Source organism: Stenella coeruleoalba, assembly GCF_951394435.1.
Source record: "Stenella coeruleoalba genome assembly, chromosome: 12".
Lineage (NCBI taxonomy): Eukaryota > Metazoa > Chordata > Mammalia > Artiodactyla > Delphinidae > Stenella > Stenella coeruleoalba.
The window spans coordinates 76,403,559-76,431,546 of NC_137158.1; the positions used below are offsets into that span (position 1 = coordinate 76,403,559).

The 27,988-nt window shown below is 39.2% G+C and overlaps 1 protein-coding gene across 4 annotated transcripts in view; it reads left to right on the plus strand.

Annotated features, from left to right (window-relative positions):
- The window catches only part of ESR1 (estrogen receptor 1), a 393,643-nt gene that overhangs the window by 298,427 nt on the left and 67,228 nt on the right, over positions 1-27,988 (plus strand). For all 4 annotated transcript variants that reach the window (XM_079939174.1, XM_079939176.1, XM_079939177.1 and 1 more), the window contains one exon: positions 16,303-16,441. In XM_079939174.1, coding sequence (XP_079795300.1) covers positions 16,303-16,441 — 139 coding nt within the window. The remainder of the gene's footprint in view (positions 1-16,302; positions 16,442-27,988) is intronic.

Here is a 27,988-nt window from a genome sequence, read left to right on the forward strand (position 1 = left end):
AGCAGCCTCTGATTATCTGGGAAGTCATTGACTTCTAGCCTTCCCCGACAAGGGGTTCTTAACCTGGGGTCCGTGGACACACAGAGTTCTTAAGAAATAATTGAATTTCAATATAATTGGTTTTATTTTGTGATTTTTAAAATATCTGCTTTTGTGCATCTAGAATTCCATTCTAAGAAGGGTCCATAGACTTCATCAGACTTCCAAATTGAGCAAAATGTTTAAGAACCCTGTCATAAATGTATTTCAACCTACAAATTATAGATGATGAAACTCATGGTCAGGGTGTCAGAAGAAAATTGGTCATAATATTCTTGGCACTTTTGATCATTAAAAAGGAACTAAAGCAATGATAGCTATCCCTTATTTGACAACTACCAGTGTTTTCCAGGCAACGTGATACTTTTTATTTTTCACCGCAATATACTGTAGGGATATTGTTATCATTCCCATTTTGTAGGTGAAATAACTGAAGCCCAGAGCAATTCATTTATTTAAAAAATACTCATAGAGTATACATTACGAGCAGACATTGTGCTAGGCATCAGGGATGAAATAATTCACCCAAGGTCACATCACTAGGAAGTGGCAAAGCTGAACTCAGCAAAGCCCACTGTACCTCCCATCACACATTGCATCTTCATAATATCTCATTCTACATTGGAAAAGTTAAAAATCCTATTGAGAAACACAGAACTCTAAGAAGGTAGCCAACAGATATTCTCTTTGTATAAATATGAAACATAATTAGATCTTCCTGCAAAGTAGTAATTCTTTTTTTTAAAAATTTATTATTTATTTTTGGCTGTGTTGGGTCTTTGTTGCTGCACACGGGCTTCCTCTAGTTGTGGCGAGTGGGGGCTACTCTCCGTTGTGGTGCGCAGGCTTCTCATTGTGGTGACTTCTCTTATTGCAGAGCACGGGCTCTAGGTGAGCAGGCTCAGTAGTTGTGGCTCACGGGCTCAGTAGTTGTGGCGCACGGGCTTAGTTGCTCCGCGGCATGTGGGATCTTCCCGGACCAGGGCTCGAATCCATGTCCCCTGCCTTGGCAGGCAGATTCTTAATCTCTGTGCCTTCAGGGAAGTCCCCAAAGTAGTAATTCTGCTCATGCTTTGCTTTGTTCTAGCATTGCCTGAGCAAACCAGAGCCCAAACAGCGATTTCCTAAAATAAGTTCATTCTCTTCTAGAACCATCACTAGTCTTGTCATCATGAGACAGAATAAAAATTTATGTCGTTTTCAGAGATGGCATCTGTATGTCTTTGTATTCAAGAAAAGACATCTACTCCTCTGCCTTGCTAAATAGTCATAAATCTTGCCTCTAATTTGGTGCATGTACCATTGGTTTGTGTGTGGTGGTGAGGGAAAGGTGTGGAGGAATGGTTTTGTTGTTTTAGTGATCCCATGATTTTCTCATTTGTGGTCTGAAATACGTAGAACAAGAGACCTTGCAGTCTTGAAGACAGATTATATTTTCATTAGGAAATGTAAGCCAGGTTTATGATGATAAACACAATTTCTTGGAATCAAAAGAGCCACTTCATGCCATCTCCAGTTCTGGCTTAGCTCCTCTTTCCAGATTGGAAGCTGATTTGAGAAGCTGACCTTGACACTGACAGCAATTGAAAGTGTGATTAGGAGTTTTAGCCCATTGTGCCCTGGAGGATTTCCTATCTGCTTCATAGGTGGTCGGAAGGGAAAAGAAAAAAAAAAAAAAGAAAAGAAATCCTTTCCTTTGGGTTTATGACAGTGGAATATAGGTTGGAAATCTGACTAATCCAACATTAGTGGGCATGGATATTCTCTTTAATTTTAACTTGTAAAAATAAAGACAACTTCTCCATAAGAAGAAAAAATAATTATGTTCAAAATATTTTTAGTTCCAAGAATTCAAAATGGACAAAGCAGTTTCGAGTTTCATTTTCCTCAAGTTTCATTACAGGTTGATACCTTGCCTGGCAGGTTTGTAAGAAAAAATTATCCCATCATCTCTGCCTGCTCCCCTCTGGGATGAGCAGTGGATAGCTCCAAGGCTGGCACCCTCAGTGCAGTCAGGCCATCCAGCCTCTCCCCAAAGAGAAATCTGGCGCAAGGTCTCCTGGGAGGCACGAGGTGACATCATTGCATAAGCCAGGGCTGCATTTGCTGCCTAAGTGGACCTTCCCAAGGTCCTGGGGGAGGGAGAACACAGCTGCAGCTGGCTCCTTGAGGCTGGGACCCTGTCTGCCCTCAGGATCCCTTTGGGGTTAAAGAAAAAGAACACATGTGATCTTTTCATGTTCATCTCCTAATGTGAGAAAGTGGATGGAAGTGTTGCATCCCAGCCAGCAATGATCAAGAAGCAATGTATTTGATGCCGTTTTTGAATTCTTATTATTGAAAGTATTTTGATAAAAAGTCACAAACATGGCCAGAGTTGGTTTTTTCTTTTTTCTTTTTTTTTAGAATCAGTAAATAACAGATGTGTATTTTTCCCTTTCTGGACATCTGTTTAACAACTTTGGACATAATGAGTACAAAGAAAGGAAAGCATATGCCAGCCCCATGCTCTATTTTTTCTTTTTTTTTTTTAAAGTTATCAAGTCATTGTTTCCAGTATGGGAAAAATGTTATCATTTTGATGCGTTGGCATTTTTCATGGCATCTTGGTCTCTTTTTTTCTCTGCACATTCCTTCAAATTGATACTGCAATCCCATGAATTCAGTTCTCACCTAGTTCCTGATAAAACCCAAATCTTTGATTTCGACCTGCCTTCCAGGCTTCTCAGCCTCAGACCCTTGTTTCAGCAAAACCACCAGACGTTTCTACGCAGTGGCGTCACATGAAGCTTAGACTAAACATGTTCCACCCGGCACTCACTGCCTTCCCCTGTGAACCCCCTCTTGCTTCTGTCTGCCCATCACAGTGGCCACAGCTCTACCACCCAGACACTCGGAAGATCCTTGGCTTTTTCTCCCCCTTTTTTCATCTCATCAGTTGGTAAATTCCTTTCATTCACCTTCCTTAATATCTCATCAGTGGCTCTCCTTTGGTTCATTCTCCTAGTGGAGAATGAACTTAACTAGTTAATACTCCTCGCTTTAAAATCCTTCAGTGACTCCTCTTTGCCTCTGGGTGAAGCCACCTGGCCCCAGCTTCCTTCTCTGGCCCCATTTCTGACCACGCCCGCCCTGCTTTCTGTCTGGTCTAGGGACAGTTTCAGGAACGTGCCATCCTCTCTGGTCCCTCTGTAGCTTTGCCTCCCTTTCCATCAAGTATGCCATCCAGACTCAAATCAGAAATATGAGTCTTGCCACTTTGGACTATAGCTGCCGGTCCTGTGTGCCTCCAGTGAGCCCTGCACAGACCTCCAACGTGGTCTTAGATAGTACTTTGCAATCTTTTTTATTTTATTTTATTTTATTTTTTAAACACTTTTAATTGAGGTATAGTTAATTTACAATGTTGTGTTAGTTTCAGGTGTACAGCAAAGTGTACAGCAAATGATCCAGTTATATATAAACATGCATATATAAATATATATATTTATATACTTTTTCAGATTCTTTTCCATTATAGGTTGTTATAAGATATTGAATATAGTTCCCAGTAGGTCCTTGTTTATCTATTTTACATATAGTAGTGATTACAATCTTTTTTTAAATTGGACTCTCTTTTCCCTTAGCTTTGATGTCAGAGACCAAGACATATTAAAATTTTTTGTCCGTAACATCAGTATTGTTCCTGACACATGGTAGGTGTTCAAAATAGTGAAGAAATTAATTTTTCTGTAACTAATTTATGCTTTTAAGTACTCCAAAGAATACTGTATTTGTGAGTATTGTTGATTTTTTTTTTAATGGGAAGGTTGGGTATTTAAATTTCACATCTTGCTCCTTAAAAAGTTGGGTTTATGCATAGATTTTACTAAATTTTTAAGACTTAAGCAACACTATATTCAAAAGGACAATATCCCAGTTAAAGGGAAAGATATATTCCTATTTTAATCTATGACCACATTTAGAATAATTTTTAGAGATTGGAGGGTCTAACAGCTAAGTTTTCCAAATATTCTTGTTGCCTCTTTAGCATGTTCTCTCTCCCTTTCTCTCTGTCTCTCTTCCTCTCACTCTCGCTTTCTTTCTATTCCCACAGTGACAATTTCAGTCCCCTCCTTTGCTACTCTTAACTCCCTACCTATCACCTCCTTCTCCTTCCCAAGAAAGGAGCTCTCCTCCTTCTTCCCAGAGAAACTGGATACCTTCTTATAAGAAGTCCTTCAAATTGCTGCACCTACTACAAGAAGATAATTCACTTACACTCATCATCTCATTCATTAAGAGAAGTGTTTATTAAGGGTCTTTTCTCAGCCAGGCACTGCATTAAGTACTGTAGGCATAATGTCATCAAGACATAGTCCCTGTGCTCAGTCTGTTTCCTTTCTGGTGAGTGATGCTAATGAGCACATAGGCATTCACACAGTTAAGAGCTACCCTAGGAATGAGAACTTGATCTTGATGCTGTGAGTGCTGAAGTCCTTGGAAGAGTGTTCTGGGAAGAAGGGAAGGCGTATGCAGTAGCCCAAGGAATAACCTTTGCTCCAGCCTCAGAGATTAAGGTGTCTGCTCCACAGATATTTTTCTATATTTTGGCACTTAACACCTGTCATTGTTATCATATGTCCATTTTCTCTGCTTCCCCTATAGACTAGGAGCTTTTTGAGAATGAGAACATTGTCCCATCTCTGTACCGATAGTACCCAGCCTCATGCCAGGTTTATATATATATTGGAGATACTCAAGAAATATTTGGTGAATATTGAACATGACATGTCAGCGGTAAAATGTTTACAGTTTCTTACTGTTATGGATTGAATTGCACACCCCCAAAAGATATGTTGAAGTCCTAACCCCCAGCACCTGTGAGTATGACCTTATTTGGAACTAGTCTTTGCAGATACAATCAAGTTAGGATGAGGTCGTACTTGGGACTTCCCTGGTGGTCCAGTGGTAAAGAACCTGGCTTCCAGTGCACGGGATGCGAGTTCGATCCCTGGTCGGGGAACTAAGATCCCACATGCCGTGGGGCAACTAAGCCCACGTGCCACAACTACTGAGCTCGTGTGCCTCAACTAGAGCCTGCGTGCAGCAAACTACAGAGCCCACACACCCTGGAGCCTGCGCACCACAACTAGAGAGAAAACCTGCACGCCACAACTAGAGAGAAGCCTGAGCAGAACACGTGGGGTAATGAAAAGATCCCGCATACCTCAACAAAGATCCCGTGTGCTGCAACTAAGACCCGACGCAGCCAAAAAAAAAATAAGGAAAAAAGAAGAAGAAGATGAGGTCGTACTTGATTAGTGTGGACCCTAATCTCATATGACTGCTGTCCTTACAAAAAGAGAAGAGACACAGAGACACACAGAGAAAACCATGTGATTATGGAGGAGAGATTGGAATGATGCATCTATCTACAAGCCAAGGAATGCTAAGGATTGCCAGCGACCCCAGAAGCTAAGAGAAAGGCATGGAACAGACTCTATCCTAGAGTCTTCAGAGAGAGCGTGGCCCTGCTGAAACTTTGAGTTCAGACTTCTAGCTTCCAGAACTGTTGTTTCCTGTTTTTCTAAGCCACCCACTTTGTGGTACTTTGTTATGGCAGCCCTACGAAACTAATACAGCTACTCTCTACTTTTATGAGGAAATATCATTGTAACTCCTGTTGTAAACCTTAGGTAGTCAGCATTACTGATGGGACCCAGTACCAAGCCACGGGCCGTGTTGAGTTAGCGAACAAATGGAATAGTTCTTGCTTTGAAGGTAATTGGTACTTAGAGAATCTCTCTTTGAGGTTTGCTTAGCTACCCACTTTATTTTTAGAGTGGCTATTTAATGGCCTGGCAGGAACTGCTATGCTTATAAAAGGATCCACCATGGATGAAAGAAATATAGTCTCTGGCTTTCTAATCTCCTTATGGCCTCTCAGCAATGGTGTATATAAGGTCAGTGTTCATTGACTTCAGATCTGGGGTGGAAGAGGCTGAAATATTTCTTTCTCCATCCTTTTGTTGCTTGTCCTCTCTGGGGCTGAAATTTGTGTAGGATAATGGAAAGAATGTGGGAAGTGGGGCACTATGGGACGCCTGGAACAGAGGAAGCAAACTTTTCAAAATAAATCCCCATGTGCTTGTGAGACCCGCAGGCCTCCACCGCCCCAGACTTGTGGCCCTGCCTCTTCTTGGTGTGGGGCCCTGTATCTTGTCCTCTGGTTTCTCAGGAGAGGTGTTGTTATGTGACTTTTTACTCAGCATTTCTGTTACTTCTTGATGATTTTGGCTTGCAAAACTCCCATTTTAACCTTCTGAATTTAACTATAGGAAAGGGAGAATAAGCCTCTTTTTTTTGCTCCTAATTCATTCTAGAACGAGATGTCCTTGGGTAATTGGCAACAACAGGTGTTCCTCTAGCTTTTAAATCAAGTGTGTGTGTGTGTGTGTGTGTGTGTGTGTGGAAACACTCTCTAAAATTATAAGATAGTCATCAATTTTGGTTTCATTAAGGGACTTTAGCTGGGTGGGGGTAGGAAGAAATCATCATTTTTCAGTTGTTTGGGGAACTTGCTCTAAAAGGAGATTGTCCGCTTCTCCTTCAATCTTTGTGTTGATGACATTTGTAGTGTTTACGGGGAGCACGCAGGTACCCAGAAAACTCAGACTGATGACAATAGTATTTGAAATGCTTCTGTAGGTCTGCTATGAGGTACACAGGAAAAAATGTATGTTCCAAGGTACAAGTGCTTGTTGACTTTTAAACGCAGCCAGCCCGTGCTCCTTATCAGAGATCTCAGAATCGCTCCGCGGTGCTGGCCTTCCTGTCCATTTGACAAGCATGTCAAAGGACAGTCTTAAGCACTTTATAGTTTATTAATTTTTTTCCTTCTTTAGTTTGCCATCTACTCTCAGAAACTGGAAAATAATTTCTTTTACTTTTTTCCCCTTTCTCATTTAAGCTGAAATTGATTTCTTTCTGAGCTTGGAAGGAAAAAAATTAAGCTGTAGTTAATACAGTTGCTTTGCTGAATAAAAATAAAAGACCAGTTTACTTTCAAGCTGTGCTGTATCAGCGTAAAGAGCTGTTCTGTACCTCCAAGGAGGATTTTGACATGAGAGTGCAAAATTTTATAACATCAATATAGGATAATTGTAGCCAACACAAGAAGTAATAGAATTGTTTATTTGGAGGATGGGGTGGGGGGATGGGATTTTTGTGTGTGTTTGGAAAATTAGGAAGCTAGGAGACACTCTCAAATCCATCAGCTTCTCCAGAACTCTTCTCAAATGCTTATTGTCATGACAACCATCTCTTCATGAACCAAGGCCCCGAGTGTAATACAGATGGGCTTGGTAACAAGGTAGAGTTGCCATCTGCTTTGTTTTCTCTGAGGGACATTTTTTTTGATCCCCAAGTATGATCTTCATACCTGAAAGTCCTGACCTATTTTTCTTTCTAGAGTCAGATATAGTTGTGAGATTAGTTCTTTTCTCCTGACTTTATCTGTCATCACATACCTTACTTATTGCTAAAAGGAGGGGAAAAAAAGGATAATTATGTGTGTGTGAAAACAAGTATACATATTTTAATGATTTATTCCTCTATCTACTTTGCAAAGTCTGATTCAGGGTGCCTAGTAATTCAACAGTACAGGCAAAAGTGAGATCAGGGCTTCCCTGCTGGCTCAGTGGTTGAGAGTCCGCCTGCCGATGCAGGGGACACGGGTTCGTGCCCCGGTCCGGGAAGATCCCACATGCCGCGGAGCGTCTGGGCCGGTGGGCCATGGCCACTGAGCCTGCGCGTCCGGAGCCTGTGCTCCGCAACGGGAGAGGCCACAACAGTGAGAGGCCTGCGTACCGCAAAAAAAAAAAAAAAAAAAAAAGATCAGAAAAAGCAGGACTCAGGCAATAACTTTCCCAGGAAACAGGGAAAACTATTACTGCTTTTGAACATTGTATTAATGTCTGTGCTTCTTGATGGGAGGGCTTTGTGCAGTCTGTAAGAAACTCTGGTGTTCTTATTTTCCAACGAAAAGGAGCGCATTAATTCTTTAGGAGAGGAAAACCTTTTCCTGTTACTACATTTTGAGAGAAATTTGCCAAATAAATGATTGCTTACATGCGGGATGCAGCTCAATACCTTTTATCCACTCCTTTACCAAAGATGCAGTGACATTTTCTCACATCCACCTACTACAAAAATTGAGAACCTAATTTTTTAAAGGGATATAGTCAGCATTTCACAAGTTCACACATGCTGTGATCAGAATTAAGACATACCGAACCTTTGAAAAATAAGAAAATACATATCTAGCCATTTAAAGGAGTGTGGTAAACTAAATCACTAAATAAAGGTTAAGGGAAATATTTTATGAAGTTCAGCTTTTAAGTCAAGAATACTTCCTTCTTTGTATTAAAATTATTTTACATATGCTACAATATGTAATTCTAAACTTAAAGTCTTGAGGTGCTCCATTTTTTCTTTCTAATCAGAGAAGTTCTACAATTACCTCTCTAGATCAGAGGTAATTTATTTCCATACACTTTCTTCTTTTTTTTTTTTTTTTTCCTATACATTGATGTGTAAACATAGTCAAATACTGGTTGTTGAGTAAAATGTAACCGCAATAGTTCACACACACAGATGCATATCCAGAGACATGTACGATGACTAAACAATAAATGTGGGCTGATGTCTGAAGCGAGGAAAATCTTCTAGAAAATTTTTGAAGTAGAGTCTGAATACATTTTTGTGGGAAAGTCTAACAATTTTTCAAAGAAGCATTATAAGGAGTGTGGTTCCTTGAATATAGTTCTGGGAGGGTGTTTAAAACCAAGCAACAGGGGCTTCCCTGGTGGCGCAGTGGTTGGGAATCCGCCTGCCGATGCAGGGGACACGGGTTCGTGCCCCGGTCCAGGAAGATCCCACATGCCGCGGAGCAGCTGGGCCCGTGAGCCATGGCCGCTGAGCCTGCGCGTCCAGAGCCTGTGCTCCGCAACGGGAGAGGCCACAACAGTGAGAGGCCTGTGTACCGCAAAAAAAAAAATACAAAACACCAAGCAGCAATTGAGCAAACTTGAAGCCAGTGTTGTCTTTGGATATCCTTTCTCAGTGAGTAATCTACTCATTATACCTAAGATCTTTTCAGAGGAAGGACAGTTTTCTGCATTTAGTTTATCTCTCATGTATGCATTGTAAGAGAGATGTCTGGGAAATATCTCAGATCCTCCCAAGCAAGCTCTCTGTTGTTTGTCTTTCATTCAGATAAAACTGGGGAAGAAGGAGAATAACTGCAGACAGCGGTGTTGGTTTTTCTTTTGGATGTGCCTTAGAAACTCTACCTTTGAATCTGTACACGTAAAAATAAGTCACAGAGTAAAATGTGTTAAGCTCTGCTGCACTGTTCTGAAGGGATTAGTAATGATGTCATAGCGTCTTCATCATACAGTGTCAGCTAAAACATGACACTCTTGTCAGTTTGCAGAGTCAAGATTGGAAAGTTCGTGGATCTATATAGATATCATGACTTTCATCATCTGTAATTCTTTCAACATATGGTCTTCTAAGTAAGGGGTGTTTGAAGGACGCTCCAGTAATTTTAAAGGCAGTACCTTTGTTTATTTTAAAACCTCTGGGCTGAATTCTTCGATCTTTACTCAAATTAATTTGGCTGTCAACTATGCTAAACGTGACAGATTTTAAAAAACGTCAACTTTGTCACATTCAGTTCTACACTTACCACTGGTTTTTATTGCTTAGCATTGCCTTGAGAATACCACTGTATTTCCCAATGCATGTAGTCACCTCAGGGTAAGATTCATTCTCTCTACCCCAAGGCAAATAAGGAGCAACAAAGGACCTCAGTGGAGGTCTGCTGAGTTCAATAGAAAGCCATGGGCCACTTATATTGGGGCTGGTCGGGGAGGGGTGCATGAAGACAGCTGCATTCTGGATTTGCTAAACATCTTGAAATGCTTTGAGTATAATAAAAGCCCAAACGTGCTTTCTTTTTTCATTTTTTCACATATGTATTTTAGGAGAAATATAACCCACATGCTCATGTTCCCTCCACTTTTAAATCATGAAAATGTTGTTTTGTAAGAACTGTTTGATGTCCAGGAAGTCTTTTATCCTTTTTATTAGGTTATTTTTTACATATAAATAAAAAGAAAAAATAAACAGAAAACACAACATGACGTCATGATTTAGGGCAAACACAAAGTGCTCTATTTAAGTTTGAAGTTCTAAATCTCCAATATTTTAAAACCAAACATTTCTCTTGGTACGTTGCAAAAGTGGTCTTCCCTTCTACTGGACAGAAGTTGCAGCCTGTTGGGATGAAGTAGGGAAGAGTACAAATGTTCATTGAGTAGCCACTCTGGAACTGAGACATCTGCTAACTCCTTAAGTTTTACAATAACCCAAAGTGATTATTTTACAGATGGGAAGAGCTTTCAGAGACCTTAAGTAACTGACCGTGGGCCACGGAATAATTTCAAGCCAGGTCTACGTGTCTTTTTGGTTCATTGTCTTTTAATTACTTCTGTCCTCCTCATTCTGTTGGGGGAGAAGGGAGGGTGTGTACCTTCCAAAGAGTTACATCTTGGGAAGTGACTTGGAAATACCTAATAATCAGGCCTGAGGGTGAGGCTGTTGTAGCCTCTGGAAAGTGTCCGCTTGGTATTGGCAAGGTGGATATTGAGTACGGTGTTTGCATAAGGGCTTTGGATAGGTGATGTTTGCCAGAGGGGGCCTGGGAACACTTCCTTTTATTATAGCGGAGGGAAGCCAGAATACACAGGGATGTGATGTGGGGCAGGCTTGGTAGGAGGCCCATGTTCTTGCACCGTGATTCAGTATGTCTAAACAAGTGATAGTCTCATCCCATTTTATTCTATAACAGTGGTACATATTTGGTAAGAGTGGTATATTACATTATTTATTTAAATGGATTAAACTCATTTCTTAGAAGAGAATTTTTCAATGCTTATATGTTACGGAGACATCTTAAAGTGTTAGAGAATGAGAATCACAGTTCTAATGGGTCTCTATAATAAGGCTGCATATAAAGGAGATTCCATATTTTTATTTGGAGGAGGGAGGTTATAGTCAACTATACCATGAGGTACATGGTTCGTAGTATGGCATTAAGTTACTATCTTGTGGCTAAAAAGAAAAAAAACAACAACAAAATGGAGGATGTGAAGACTGCTTAGCATTTGAGCTGGGATCTAGGTTGTTCCGACATTATCTGTTCTATAGGCTTTCTCTCAGAAATCCCAAGTTTTATTCAGTTTGTAGCTGATTTATGCTACAATCTCATGTTCCATATGTTCTTTCTTTCTTTTTTTTAAAAAAAAACCCTTATTTTATTTCGGCATCAAGGGGAAAATAGATGAATTATTTAAATCTTCTTTCACTGAGTTAGGGCAAAACAGAAAGAATGCAATGGGCAACATAACTGACATTTTGGAGAACATTGGGGTCATCATATGACTGAGAACATGATTAATTTTTTGAAGGTCAGGAAACTAATATTTTTCCAGTGGATTTACTAAGGGAACCAACCACCTGGCTTCTAGTTTTGAGACAACTGCTCCCCAGGAAAAAGTTGCTTTTTTCTTCACAGAGATTCTACTTTGTTTTGCATCTATAACATACAGATTGTGTTCCATGGAAATAAGAAATACAATTACTGTAGCCCTCATTTTTTTTCTCATGCCTCTACTGAAGACCCACTCTGGTTTCTCTTTTACTCAACAGCAGAACTTAAGGGGCATTCATATTATATTAGTCATTTTGCCTCCGGCTCTCGGCACACTTTGCCGTGTCTTGCCACACCCAGTAAGAGTGGGTAAGGCTTTAAGTATCTCCTGTGTGCCAAGGCAAATTAAGCAGTTAGTATGGCAGTCCCTAGCAGAGTGGGGAAGACGGCTTAGGATCTCATGAGGCCCAAGGGAGGGGGGAAGACATGCCACGAGCTCCTTTCACAGTCAAAACGCAGTGGAAAATCTTGGAGGCAAAACAGTTACCTTATAACGAAGAAAGAAGGCAGAAATATCTTTACTTGAGACTGGAAATAACAAGCTGCTTGTCTGTATGGAGAGACTCTTTTTCTCTGAAAGAGGCCTTCCTCAACTTCATCAGATCCCTGCCCACATAACAGGTGGCGAACAGGACTTGAAGCATTTCTGTCTGTTTCCAGTATATCCTATCTCTGGATACTCTATTACTAGACCTGTAAGTGCAGACTAGAGAAAAAGGCTCATGTTCGCTTTCTCTTAAAATTTTATTTTATAAAGTGAGATTTCCTTGCAGCTGATTTCACTTGGTCTCAATAAACTACTGTTACTACTTTTGAGGTATGCATTCTACCCCACTGGTGTGGATTCCACAGCCCTGAAGACCCCTTGCCACTGGCACTAAATGAGAGTCCCTAAGTGATGGGGGGTAAATCATGTCTCACTGTGTCACCTGTAAGAAGTTCTGTCACTGATGCCTCTATTCATATCCCCTAGATGCTGCTAGCTCCCACCTTCATACTGGCCACACTTTCAAGTGTTCAAGAAAGGCATTGTTGCATGCCTCTAAGTTATGATAGATTCAGCTGAAGTTGCGTAATAGATTATTCTTCCTGTTTCGAAGGAAAATAAGCCAAAGGGTTGAAACTCGGTGTCTATAGATAGTTGACCCAGTATAATTTTGTTTGGGATTTATTACATTATTTTTCTTCACGTATATGAACTGAGAATATTAAAGGACATTTATTCTACACCAAAAGAGCATGCAGCTCCTGTGTGGTTAAAATAATATTGAGATCGGTATATTGGAAGAGACACTCCATCCAGTAACTTCCTTCAGTAGCCCTCCCGTTCACTGAGAAGGTTAATTGACAGTTTTTGCACACTCCCTGCAGCCCTGCCCCAGGAACTTGCAGAGGACACTTTGGAAGAGACACAATAACCCTTGTCTGCAGGCAATATGCACAGCTGGGAAAGATAATTAAAGAGACTATTCCTTTTTGAGAGATCTACATCATTTCAACAGAAGCACCCAGCAATTCTGCTGGATTCAGACTGAAAACTGTCACTAACAGACATACTTCAGACAGATTTCATAATCACCAGACCTCTGTGGTACAAATGGTTATGGTGAGCTTCTGAGACTCCTCAAAAACCACTAAAACTGCCCGACTTAAATAGCACTGAAGTTTTGACGTGAGAATTAAAAAGTATGATTCAGTTTAATATGTAAGGTTGCTACCAGAAAATGCTCCTTTGGTTTTCCAAAATTGATTGGTTACATGGCTGCAGTTCTCTCTCGAGATACCCTCTAAATGTCATCCTGCGTGATTGTTTGGGGCTTATGGAGGGTATTGAATTACATTGTGTAGGTTTCATTATGGGTGACATTATCACAGGATTACATTTTTTTTCCACATCAAACAGGGAATGTCATGAGAAGAGAGAAAATACCTCTCAAATGTTAACATTTCTGAAAGTGAGTTTGATTTATAGGGTAGGTTTATATTGCTATTATGAGACTTTATCTGAAAAATTGGGATGAAATCTTAAAGAATTAAAACTTCCCTGTGAATTTTCCTTATAAACACTGCTCACTGGAGATGGTCTATCCCATTAGACGTTGACTACTGAGAAAGAGAAGCCTTTCTTGCTGCCTTCAGCAGTGCTTCTTCCAGATCAAGGCTAGTCCATTTTGACCCAAAGCATGCTATAGGTAAACAGTTCCAAGGTGTAGGGATATCTGTTCCTTTTTCTTCCCAGGAGTCCTGAAACCCAGTCACTGTTTTTTAATCCCTTAGTTTTTCTTATGAACAGAACTGCCCATTATCTCTCCAGTTGCAAGTCCCGCTTTGTGTGACTGAAACCCACCCTTTCCAGTGGGAAGACACTTGCTCTGATAAATGCTACACTGTTAATTGGCCTTGGCATGGCTGAATGGTGTAGCAGAAGGTGCAATAAATTTAGATGTGAAAAAAGCAGAATTTGATAGAATTATGCATTTTGTGCTTCTAATGAGTACATAGTCTAGAAGGATTTACAGACACATGCATAATTAATGTGAATATAGTGTAAGATAATGATCTGTTAGAAGCACATGAAAAGATGCTCAATATCATTAGTCATTAGGGAAATGCAAATTAAAATCACAGTGCCAGTGTGATACCTCTGTACATCTACTAGAATGTCTAACATGAAAAAGACTGACCATACTAAGTATTGGCTGAAGATGTGGCGAGACTGGTACTCTCATCCATTGCTGTCGGGGTTGTAAAATGGAACAATCACTTTTGAAGACAGTTTAGCAGTTTCTTAAAAAGTTAAACATATACCTACTATATACCTACCTTATAATCCAGCCATAGTACACTTAAATATTTACCCAGGAGAAATGAAAGCATATGTCCATACAAAAAATTGTACATAGATTGCTCATGGCAATTTTATTTGTAATAGCCTGAAGTTAATCAAATATCCAATAAAAGGATAAATTGTATTTATTTATTGGCTATATCCAATAAAAAGAATCAACTGTTCTTTATTGCTGAGTGGAATACCACTCAGCAATGAAAAGAATCAACTATTTATACATGTAACAACATAGGTAAGTCTTAAAATAATTATGCTGAGTTAAAGAAGGCAAAAAGATGAGAGACTCTTGGAGAATTAAATAAATGCAGTAATGGTGGAAATATAGAAAGGAGAAAAAGAATTTTATGGTTACTTCAAAGATAGGGTTAATGAGGCTTGATTATGGGATGGTGGCTAGCGGGGGCTTACACTCTGAGGTCTTTCTCCACCTTGGGTTTCTCTATGTGGATATCATCTACTTGGTGGTAAGGATTATATGAAAGATGGCACTTAAGTATATAAGAAATGATGAGCTAATTGTTTCATGCTGATTCTTTAATCAACACCCCCAAGAAGAAACATTCAGTAGGCAAACCATCGCTACTACTGCTTAAGGAAAATAAACTTACATTTTGGCTTTTTAGTAAATACAAGTATAGATAACTAATAAAAGTATAATATTAGTGAGAAAAAATTAAAGAAGAGGACAAAGAAAATGGGATTCCTAGACCCATCTCATGGATAAGAGAGAACAAAGGGTTGAGGGCAGAGAGAGAGAGGAAGGAAATGTGATGGGGGTACCTCAGGACAAAAGAACAGGGAACCGATTTGGAAAGGAGCAAACTTTATGGACATCTTGTTTATGCAATGCCCTTGTCACTCTGGCATGTCTTAATTTGTGTGGTTAGATTTATTTAGTCCCTTGATCCAAAGTCTACAATCAATTGCAGCACATAAGTACTGTCACTTGTGGTCAAGGACATAGGTTCTGGAGATTATATTTCCATCTCTGACCTTAACTAGTATATAAGCTCTCTGAACATCTGTTTCCTTATCTGTAAAATGATATCCCCGTGAGTTCCTACCTCTGAGAATTATTGTGTTAATAAATACTTTAAAAATTGGTATGGGAAGTACTTAACATCGCTTCTAACCCATAGTAAAGGCTCAATCAATTGATCTTCCTCTTCTTTCCCCTTCTTCCCCTTCTCCCCCTCCTTCTTCTCACTATTATTATTACTATTAGGCATCCACCATATTGTCAGTGATGATTGGAGAAAGCTTTACTCTCCCAATACGCCGTTGGAAAACAAGGGCACTTTTTAGTGTTTATTACCAGAAGTAACCATAATGTCACTTTTATTCATCTGACTCATTCTCTCCCGAGTGATTTATTTACACATTCTACTGTATTAGTCTTTCTTTTCCATGGTGTGAAAAAAAGAGCATGGCTTAGTGATGAAGCAAAGAGGTAGAAATTTAGTGACTTTGGTCCTTCCTGTGCTCCAATTCCTATTTGGTTTAGGGCAAGTAATTTAAATTTCCTGCACCTAAATATCTTCAGCTGAAACAGAAATGAAATGTAATGATCACATAGGGCTATTAGAAATGTCTAAGTAAAAAGCATACACATTTTAACACTAAGTTCAGAACGTTACAGAAAACTAAGTGGGTTGCTTAAGTTAGTATATTTCTGTAGATATGACACTAAGACATTAAAAAAATGCCACAGTAAAGTTCATTGATATGCTAGGTTTAAAAAATAGTTACTTGACTTTCCTACTGTGTGCTTCTAATTTATGTTTTCCCATCTAATAAAAAATAGACCCTACCACTTCAAATCCCTGGTTGCATTACTTTTCATCTGAGTCAGCAGGGTTTTCTTGTCTTGTTTCAGGATTTGTGGATTTGACCCTCCATGATCAGGTCCACCTTCTGGAATGTGCCTGGCTAGAGATTCTCATGATTGGTCTTGTCTGGCGCTCCATGGAGCACCCAGGGAAGCTCCTGTTTGCTCCTAACTTGCTCCTGGACAGGTGAGTGACCTGGCTGTAGTTTGGGGGAAGCACGTTCTTGATAATCACCAGTTTGATCCTGAAACTCCTTTATTCAGCATTGCACGAAGCTTCCAAGAACTTTATCAGATATATTTACAAATGGGTGGATTCGGGTGATGTAGGGTAGTCGAGTTCACGGAAGGCTAAGGATAACTGTCTGCCTGATGTCTCCCCAGATTAGCTCTCTCATTTCTAAAATATACATGTATATTGTATATGTGTGTGTATATTTATATATACATATATGCATGTATCAATATATATACACATATGTATGTATCAATATATATACACATATGTATTTGTGTGTATTTACAAAATTGTGAACTGTAATTTTCTAACTTCACCTTCATCTTGTGTTATATAAAAGAATGATGAGTAACTTTCCTTTAATTAAATCTTTTTTTGGCTCATGTACATCCAAGCCACAATAGTCTTTTCATTTCCTTTTCCAATTTTGCCATCAGTAAATGAAGAAATTTGAACAGAGTTCTGAAGGCCACTTCCAGTTTTATGAATTCATACAAGTTAACTTGCTTATTTTAGAAAATGAAGATTTCAGTTTTCAAATGTGCCACCTTATTTCATGTATTCTATTTGGGTTGACTTGTAATGTGGGTCCTGTTCTTTCTTATTCAGTCATTGCTTAGAGTAATCGAATGTAGACATTAGTTAACAGCAGCTACCACTAACAGAGTCCCTACCCAGCCCCAGCTGCTGTGCTGAATACTTTACATACACGATCTCATTTAATCATCACAGCACTCCTGGGAAGCCTTATCATTCACGTTTTACCAGAAAGGATGCTAAGTTTCAGAGACATTCTGCTACTTGCAAAGAGCACTGAGCTAGCCGATGGTGGAGCCAGGATTGGAATTCAAGATCTGTCTGTCTCTGGCACACTCATGTTGGCTCCTGCCCTCTGCACACGTCCTTCACACTCCTTCCTCATCAGCAATGCCTTCTCTGGTCTGCTACTGTGACCTTTTGTTACCAGATGTACCTTGTCTTTATGGACGACATAATCATTTGAATGGAAAGATCCATCTTCTAGTTGTTCCTTGCAGACTTTTTTTGCCTCTGCTCATCAGTCCAAGGCTGCCAGGTTGCACGCGATGCACCTTTGGGCTTTCCTTCCTTTTGGAGCACCACGCTGCCCCCTCATCTCCTGTCCTGCTCTGGCTTCCTTTCCTACACCTGCCAAGCCGCCTGGAACAGAGTTCTGGCAACATTTATTTATTTAAATACTGGAGAATTGTGTACGTATTGGTTACTCTTTCATCATTTTGTGTTATTATAGCGTCATCAACAGTGATGATGCTGTTCAAGAAGCAGCTCTTTCTTTCCATGGAATATAGTCCCGTATCACAGTTCTGTGGACTGATCGAGAGCGGCCACTGTCTGGTTCCGTAGAACTGCCCTCGCACGGTATTTAGCCTGCCTTTTAGAGGATGTCTCTACAGTGCTTCTTCACTTCTTTTCCTTCCTTTCCCTTCCCTTCCCTTCCCTTGTTTCTCTTGTCATTTTTCCCTTCCACCTCTTTTTTCCTGTTTTCCTTCGCTTTCCTCTTTCCTTCTTTTTTTTTTTTTTGGCCTATCTCCTCTTCCTCCTTTTCTTTCTCCTCCTCCTTTTTCTTCTGCTGCTTTTCAATTTTTTCTGTTACAGTAATGTCGTTCCATGACCAAGTTATAATAAATTCGCAGATGAAAATCATAGACCACATACAGTGTTTCTCCACCGTAGACTGGAAGGTGTCTTCAGGGTTTAGGATATTGGGGACATTCCTGACTGAATTGATGTGTCCCTTGATTTACTTCCTCATCCATGTTTACCTTCTTAGGTACACACTTCCTGAGAGCAATCATCAGTCATTGTATTTTAGATATGAAAGTGTTTGTGACATCACCTCACCCCGATGAAACTCATCTTGCCAGCAAGGTGATATTGTGTAGGATCTTATCAGCCACCTGCCTTTCTCTTCCACACACTGTCAGTGTGCTTAATATTCTCCCATGTTTCTCACTGCAGTGTCAGTGACTAAGAGTTCTCATTTCTCTCCATTCCTACCTTCTAAAATTCCAGATAGGAAGTTCCTACTACCTCTAGACCAGGATTTCTCAACTTCTGCACTATTGACATTTTTGGTTGGATTATTCTTTCTTGTGGGGGGACTGTCCTGTGTATTTTAGGATGTTTAGCAGCATTCCTGGACTTAACCTACTAGATGCTCTTGTAGCAGCATCCCTTTCCCCAGAGATGACAACCCCAAATGTCTCCAGACATTTCTAAATGTCCCCTGGGGGGGGGGGCGGGGGGAAGGGAGGCACAGAACTGTCCCTGGTTGAGAACCACTACTCTAGATTTTCCCGTTTCAAAATCCTATAAGCTCTTCAGCCTCACAGGATTGAATACATTATCTTCCTCACCACGTTTGTTCCTTTTCTTTTTTTCTATTAGTGGCATTCAACTAGACACTGATGCTGTCAAGTTCAAGTTAACCATGGATTCCACTTCCCCCACCAGATTATCCAGTTAACTGTCAAATCCTTCCTGCCCTGTTTCTGAAATCCACACCTCCCCTTTGTCGCCATTCCTCCCCCAGCACAGGTCCAAGTCAGCCCTCCCCACAGGCTTGCCTCTCCAGCGCTGTCTTTCTCGGCCACCGGTCCTCTTTCCTTCAGTCTCTGCCCACAGGGCTGCCAGAGGCTTCCTTCTAAGGCACAGCTGCGATCCTGATGCTTCCTGATTCAGCTTCCATTGGCTCTCTGCCTTCTTTAGAAAGTTCTGTCTAGACTTCTTACCTTGATAATTATGAATCCCTGTTGCAAGTGTCACAGACACAGACATCAGCAGAGCGGGTCAGATGATGTAATGAGGAAGGCCAGTGGCTTTGAGTCCAAAACGGAGTTCTGGGGATTAAGTGAGCCTGGTGGGCTCTTTTCCAGGCTAACAAACACCTGGGCCCTGACTGCAGCCCGAGAGCCACGAACTTGACTTCACTCTTCAAGGTTTTTTTCCACTGCTTCTGAAAGGCCCTGTACCTTTAGGATTCATTGTCAGAATCTTGGGACCTTCTTTAAAGCCATTCCAGATGTTACTCTTCCAGAAAACCTTCCTCCAAACTCTCTCCTCTTTAGCCAGAAAGTAGCCTTTTCTTTGTCTATGTTCTCATGGGGTTTGGTTTCTGCTTCTCTTATTCTCCTTCTGCCACCTGTAAGTTATGACTGTATGTCTTATCTTCCCTTTCAGCTCATGAACTTCACGCAGGCAGGAACCAGATCTTGTTCGCCTTTTTGTTCCCTCCAATGAACAAAGTCTTCCATGATCCCCGATAAGTGTGTGTTAATTGCACTGGCCAGGGTCCCCCGGTGGCTCATGGCAGAGTCAGGAGAAGCCACGTCTTCTGATGGTCATTTCAACTGTTCTTGTCATCAAACTCACTCACTTCTTGTTCAGGGCTACTTAATTCCTGGCTTAGACCCTTCTAGACTTTGAAGAAATTAAGATACATCTGTTTCGAAAGGATTTTTAAAATTACTAAGTGCATTTGTCTTATGCTTATATTCCACAAACCTGTTAAATTCCGAATGAAGATAAACAGAGGATCTTATTTTTCTTCCATCACTAGACCCACTATGGAGTAAAATCCTCCAGGTCTTCATATGTTTAAGAACATTTACATACATACATTTCTAATCATGTTAATGATTAGAAAAATATATAAATAATATTATTTTTTAAATATGGTCTATAGTATATAATTTTCTATATTTTTCTAATTATTAACATGTACCTAAATATTATAAAATTTCAATATTATTAAATGACTCTCTTGGTATTAGAAGATAACTGCTTTTGACGACATTGATATATGTATAACAGTAAAAAATATTGTGACCAGCAACCCATTTGAAATTTTATACATCTGGAAGATGACTTTTGAGTGATAGTTGAGAGCACTGTTTATGTTTTCGCCTTGCAGGCTCCCAACCCTTTTGATAACATTCGGCTTTCTGATTAACATCAGTCACCTTGATCTCTGTTTTGCTCTTTTCCCATCCTTTTGCACATTGTAAACATTTTTTGTAACAAAATGTAGAAATCCATGAGTTTTAAAGCCAAGTATTTGAGAGCTGGTAAGCAAAAGATGAGTGTTAACTGCATCATTTTTATTTTATCTCAGGCTTGGTGATACTACCTTTGCAAAGTCGGCCTCCGTAGGGTGTTTACATCTGCATAGACCTGGGGACAAGGGAAAGCCAGAAGTCCCAAGGAGTCCTGTCACCCAGGGATTATCAACGTTGCTAACTAGAGACAAGGGTTTATCTGCGATAGATTACAATGATATCCTGTTTTCTTAAGCCTTCTTTGCAAATCCAGCCTTGCTTTCCAAGGCTATCAAGAGGATAGAATATACCTCAGTCTTCCCTTGTAATTACTCAAATGTTAGTATTGGCAAATGGGGTTTAGTGATTATAGGAATATAAAAAAAATTGCTGGATTACCATCCCACACTTGTGAGCAGAGGACTGTATTTCCTATCTAGCATCCGTTTCAAAATAGTTATTGCTTGATTTACTCCCGATGATAACCCATGATATCTTGATTCTGGTAGTTTATAGCTTTCCTGGTAGTCATATGCTTGAAGGGTAATGTTATCCTTGCCACTTAGCTTACCCACAGTTTCCAGTTCTTCCCTGTATCTTGCAGCAGTGAGTTCCAAGCACTTAATGCAGTCTTCTCTTCCTGTGAAAACCAAGAAATAAAGCTTATTATCAGGTATTAGTAGAGAACCCAGTAATTTCTCTCAGTGTGTGTGTGTATTTTATAAGAGGGAAGTTAAAGATAATAAGAACACCTGTGAAAGTAATCAGGAAATGGAGAAAACTCATTTTCCATTCTAGCACCTAATCCCTTGGTGTGTTTTGGCACCAGAAAACACAAAATATGTCCCCTGTGTCAACTAGGAATGCACCTCTTCGTTTAGTCCTGCTTGAGTGCTCACCCTGGAAAAACAGAGACGGAAAACAGAAGCAAAAGTGTTCAATAAAAGTCATTCCTTGTGGGATCGCTTTGTTTTCGCAGGAGTAAAGTTTGCTATCGCTGGAAGGCAGATGTGATGTTAGAGGACACAGTGTGAATTGCCAGTTCGCTGAGACTATCCAGTTCCCAGAGCACCGTCTAAATTCTGTTTTGCTGGCGCCATCCATGCTAACAAATTCTGAGAAATATTTGCGGATTTCTCAGTGAAGCCAAAGCACTCTCTTTCGATTCCTATTCACTCTCAGAGAAAAAAAAAACTATTCATCCATTTGAAAGCAAAGCTTAACTCGACAAGGAGAATATTCCCTCTACCAAGCGTCTGGCCAGAGGGTTGTTGATCTAGCTCTTTCCATCGCTCCTGCATCAGGAGGCTCTGTCTGTAGGAAATAATATTGGACAACAGAAAGTTCTTTGACTTGTAGGCATGGAATAGGAATAAGTTCTCTTCCGTAAGAGAAAAACAGGTTGTTGCACTGGAGAGAACATTTTGCTTCTTCTACTAAATAGCTGACTGTTTTCAGACCATAAATTCACTTTAAACTGAAAAAAAAAAAGTCATTTTCTAGAAGCAAGAGCATGCTCATTTCAAGTTATTTATTGTAAATATTTCAGAAAAAAACATGCAGATAAAAACATGCAAATGAAACAATGCTTCCAGCAAATGCTTTTACTGGCCTTTTTTTAATTGGCCTTTGAAATTTTTTTCCTGTGTAAAATTTGATGTAAATTCTTTGCAGATTTTTTTCACTTGGAAGAGTGAAAAAAGAAAGTTCAGAAGTAAGTTGATAAATTCAGAACGTAATTTGTTTAAAGGTTTCTTGGGCATAAAAAGAAGGACCTCCCTTTATATTCCCTTTTTAGATTTCTTCTCTCTGAAAAATATATGCTCTACTGAAGGGGGATGTTATAATAGCAGGGGCAGCAGGTGGGTGGGGGAGTGATCAGCTCCTCAGCAAAGTCAGTCCTGGGCAGGAGACAGTTTCGGTTACTCCAGTGGCTTTGCTGGATCCCCTCATAACTTTCCAGGCTTGTGTTGGTTTGCATCCCTATATGGCCCATTCATATCCCAAGAACTTTGTTCATAACTTTTTTTTTTTGCTCTACCTTATAGAATTGGATGAGGAAAGAAAAGAAAGGAAGCCAACCTTTATGTAACCTCTTTAATCTGTACAGTAGTGTGTTGGGTTGTCTTCTATACTATATTGTATTCATTATGTGAGAATACAGGTAGCAAAGGGTTTTACCAGCTTGTATTGTTGGCGCTGGATCCGTTGGTTCTTTCCAGTTCTGAGTCCTTAATTCCTCAACAGCAGATGCCAACTGATTGATTCTTTAAAGTCTTTGGTGCAGAGTTATGACAAATCCTGGGAATATGAAACTGTAAACTGCAGAGGAGAAAAATTGAGGCCCAAAGAAGAGAGAAATTAGCCAAGCTGCTAATATTACTGCTATCTCTGATTGAAAAGGTATCAAAATATCTATTGGACTAAAACCCAATTTCATGACACACTTTAAGTGGGTCAATTATGTGATATGTGAATTATATCTCAATAAAAATACTAAACACACACACACACATATTGGAGTTTTGGAAAAAGTCAATTTGACCAACAAGACCTTCAATCATGAAAGCGCCTGTAGGGGTTCTACTGGAAAAAGGTAAAAAACAAAACATTCAAATCAAAATTTCTCCTTAAAAGCAAAGCAATTAAGCAGTGCTATGTTGTAAAGGCTACTAAGCCACAAGTCTTTAACTCCTCAAGAGGAATAAGCCTATAAACAGTAAGGATCCACTTAATATAAAATTGCCCCAGAGGAAAAGGCATAATTCCAACCAAAGAATTAATCCTGTGTAAGAGATTAATTTAACTTTTCTTACATGTTTACCTACCACATTATTTTTGCATTTGCCATAAATTGTTAACAATTAAACTTGCTAATTGATTTAAAATACAATCATCATAATATTTTTGACAGTTCTAAAATATCTTGATATTATTTAAGTCACACATGCTACATAGAGGTAATCACGTAATCCCTCTCTCATATCTGCTTTAATCGCAGCTGCTTTTCCATAGTCGGAATTGGAAAGATCCTCATTTGTTTAATGAGTGCAATTAAAATCCATTGATAAAGGGAGATAACACAACTTCAAGTCTGTGTTAGTTAGGATTCAGTTTAAGTCAACTCAGTAGATATTTATTGAGTATGTCCATGTCTCTATTCTGCCTGATACTGGAGGATATGAAAAAAATGTGTAAGAGGCAGACCTGTCCTCAGGGAACTCACTGTCTAGTGGTCGAGTAATATTGGTGTACAAATGAATGCAGGCAAAAGCAAGACATTATAAGCAAGCCTCCATCACACCCCACATCATTCATGTCTAGTTTAGCTTCCTCCATCACTGTGTTAAAAATTGAGATACAATTGACATAACATTATATTGTACAACACGTGTATACAACGTATGAGTTGATATATGTAGATATTATAAAATGGTCACCACAGTAAGTCGAGTTAACATCCATCACCACAAATAGTTATATATTTTCCTACGACGAGAAATTTTAAGGTCTACCCTCTTACCAGCTTTCAAATATACAGTAAAGTTTTATTAACTGTAGTCACGAGGCTGTACATTACCATCCCCAGAACTTATTTATCTTATAACTGAAAGTTTGTACCTTTTCACTATCTTCACCCATTTTGCCCACCATCCTCCTCTGACAACCACCAATTTGTTCTCTGTATCTTTGAGCCTGGTGGATTTGTTTTTTTCTAAGATTGCATATATAAGTGATATCATACTGCGATGTGTCTCTCACTGTCTGACTTACTTCACTTAGCATAAGGCCCTCAAAGTCCCTCCATATTATCACAAACGGCAGGATTTCCGTCTTTTTATGGCTGAATAATATTTCATTATATATATGTATATATATAAACTTTTTCTTTATCCATTCATCCATTGATGGACACTTAGGTTACTTCCATGCCTTGGCTGTTGTAAATAATGCTGCAATGAACATGGAAGTGCAGATATCTTTTCAAATTAGTGTTTTCATTTTCTTTGGATAAATGCCCAGAAGAGGAATTTCTGGATCATATGGTAGTTCTATTCTTAAATTTTTGAGGAACCTCCATCCTGTGTTCCATAGCGGCGGCCCAATTTACATTTTTACCAACAGTGCACAAAAGGGTTCCCTTTTCTCCACATCCTCACCAACACATGTTATTTCTTCTCTTTTTTTTTTTTGAATTTTATTGAATTAATTATTTTGTACAGTAGGTTCATTTTAGTTATCCGTTTTATACATATTAGTGTATATATGTCAATCCCAATCTCTCAATTCATCCCCCCAGCCCCCAACCCCCCGCCACTTTTGCCCTTTGGTGACAATATGTTGGTTCTCTACATCTGTATCTCAACTTCTACCCTGCAAACAAGTTCATCTGTACCATTTTTCTAGGTTCCACATATATGCGTTAATATACGATATTTGTTTCTCTCTTTCTGACTTACTTCACTCTGTATGACAGTCTCTAGATTCATCCACGTCTCTACAAATGACCCAATTTCATTCCTTTTTATGGCTGAGTAATGTTCCATTGTATATATGTACCACATCTTCTTTACCCATTCATCTGTCGATGGGCATTTAGATTGCTTCCATGACCTGGCTATTGTAAATAGTGCTGCAATGAATATTAGGGTGCATGTGTCATTTGAACTATGGTTTTCTCTGGGTATATGCCCAGTAGTGGGATTGCTGGGTCGTATGGTAATTCTAGTTTTAGTTTTTTAAGGAACCTCCATACTGTTCTCCATAGTGGCTCTATCAATTTACATTCCCACCAACAGTGCAAGAGGGTTCCCTTTTCTCCAACCCTCTCCAGCATTTATTGTTTGTAGATTTTCTGATGATGCCCATTCTAACTGGTGTGAGGTGATACCTCACTATAGTTTTGATTTGCATTTCTCTAATAATTACTGATGTTGAGCAGCTTTTCATGTGCTTCGTGGCAATCTGTATGTCTTCTCTGGAGGAATGTCTGTTTAGGTCTTCTGCCCATTTTTGGATTGGGTTGTTTGTTTTTTTTAATATTGAGCTGCATGAGCTGTTTATATATTTTGGAGATTAATCCTTTGTCCATTGATTCATTTGCAAATATTTTCTCCCATTCTGAGGGTTGTCTTTTTGTCTTATTTGTAGTTTCCTTTGCTGTGCAAAAGCTTTTAAGTTTCACTAGGTCCCATTTGTTTATTTTTGTTTTTATTTCCATTACTCTAGTAAGTGGATCAAAAAACGTCTTGCTGTGATTTATGTCAAAGAGTGTTCTTCCTATGTTTTCCTCTAAGAGTTTTATAATGTCCGGTCTTACATTTAGGTCTCTAGTCCATTTTGAGTTTATTTTTGTGTACAGTGTTAGGGAATGTTCTAATTTTATTCTTTTACATGCAGCTGTCCAATTTTCGCAACACCATTTATTGAAGAGACTGTCTTTTCTTCATTGTATATCCTTGCCTCCTTTGTCATAGATTAGTTGACCATAGGTGCGTGGGTTTATCTCTGGGCTTTCTATCCTGTTCCATTGATCTATATTTCTGTTTTTGTGCCAGAACCATATTGTCTTGATTACTGTAGCATTGTAGTATAGTCTGAAGTCAGGGAGTCTGATTCCTCCAGCTCCGTTTTTTTCCCTCAAGACTGCTTTGGCTATTTGGGGTCTCTTTTGTGTTTCCACAGAAATTTTAAAATATTTTGTTCTAGTTCTATAAAAAATACCTTTGGTAATTTGATAGGGATTGCATTGAATCTGTAGACTGCTTTGGGTAGTATAGTCATTTTTACAATATTGATTCTTCCAATCCAAGAACATGGTATATCTCTCCATCTGTTTGTATGATCTTTAATTTCTTTCATCAGTGTCTTATAGTTTTCCGCATACAGGTCTTTTGTCTCCCTAGGTAGGTTTACTCTGAGGTATTTCATTCTTTTTGTTGCAGTGGTAAATGGGAGTGTTTCCTTGATTTCTCTTTCAGATGTTTCATCATTGGTGTGTAGGAATGCAAGAGATTTCTGTGCATTAATTTTGTATCCTGCAACTTTACCAAATGCCTCGATTAGCGCTGGTAGTTTTCTGGTGGCATCTCTATGTATAGTATCATGTCATCTGCAAACAGTGACAGTTTTACTTCTTCTTTGCCAATTTGTATGCCTTTTATTTCTTGTTCTTCTCTGATTGCCGTGGCTAGGACTTCCAAAACTGTGTTGAATAACAGTGGTGAGAGTGGACATCCTTGTCTTGTTCCTGATCTTAGAGGAAATGCTTTCAGTTTTTCACCATTGAGAATGATGTTTGCTGTGGGTGTGTCATATATGGCCTTTATTTTGTTGAGGTAGATTCCCTCTATGCCCACTTTCTGCAGAGTTTTTACCATAAATTGGTGTTGAATTTTATCAAAAGCCTTTTCTGCATCTATGGAGATAATCATATGGTTTTTATTCTTCAATTTCTTAATATGGTGTACCACATTGATTGATGTGCTTATATTGAAGAATCCTTACATCCCTGGGATAAATCCCACTTCATCATGGTGTGTGATCCTTTAAATGCGTTGTTGGACTCTGTTTGCTAGTATTTTGTTGAGGATTTTTGCATCTGCATTCATGAGTGATATTAGTCTGTAATTTTCTTTTTTTGTAGTATCTTTTTCTTGTTTTGGTGTCAGGGTAATGGTGACCTTATAGAATGAGTTTGGGAGGGTTCCTTCCTCTGCAATTTTTTGGATGAGTTTGAGAAGGATGGGTGTTAGCTCTTCTCTAAATGTTTCATAGAATTCACCTGTGAAGCCATCTGGTCCTGGACGTTTGTTTGTTGGAAGATTTTTAATCACAGTTTCAATTTCATTACTTGTGATCGGCCTGTTCATATTTTCTATTTCTTCCTGGTTCAGTCTTGGAAGGTTATACCTTTCTAAGAATTTGTCCATTTCTTCCACGTTGTCCATTTTATTGGCATAGATTGCCTGTAGTAGTCTCTTAGGATGCTTTGTATTTCTGTGGTGTCTGCTGTAATTTCTCCTTTTTCATTTCTAATTTTATTGATTTGAGTCCTCTCCCTCTTTTTCTTGATGAGTCTGGCTAATGGTTTATCAATGTTGTTTATCTTCCCAAAGGACCAGCTTTTAGTTTTCTTGATCTTTGCTATTGTTCTCTTTGTTTCTGTTACATTTATTTCTGCTCTGATCTTTATGATTTCTTTCCTTCTGCTAACTTTGGGTTTTGTTTGTTCTTCTTTCTCTAGTTCCTTTACGTGTAAGGTTGGATTGTTTATTTGAGATGTTTCTTGTTTCTTGAGGTAGGCTTGTATTGCTATAAACTTCCCTCTTAGAACTGCTTTTGCTGCATCCCATAGGTTTTGGATCGTCGTGTTTTCATTGTCATTTGTTCTAGGTATTTTTTGATTTCCTCTTTGATT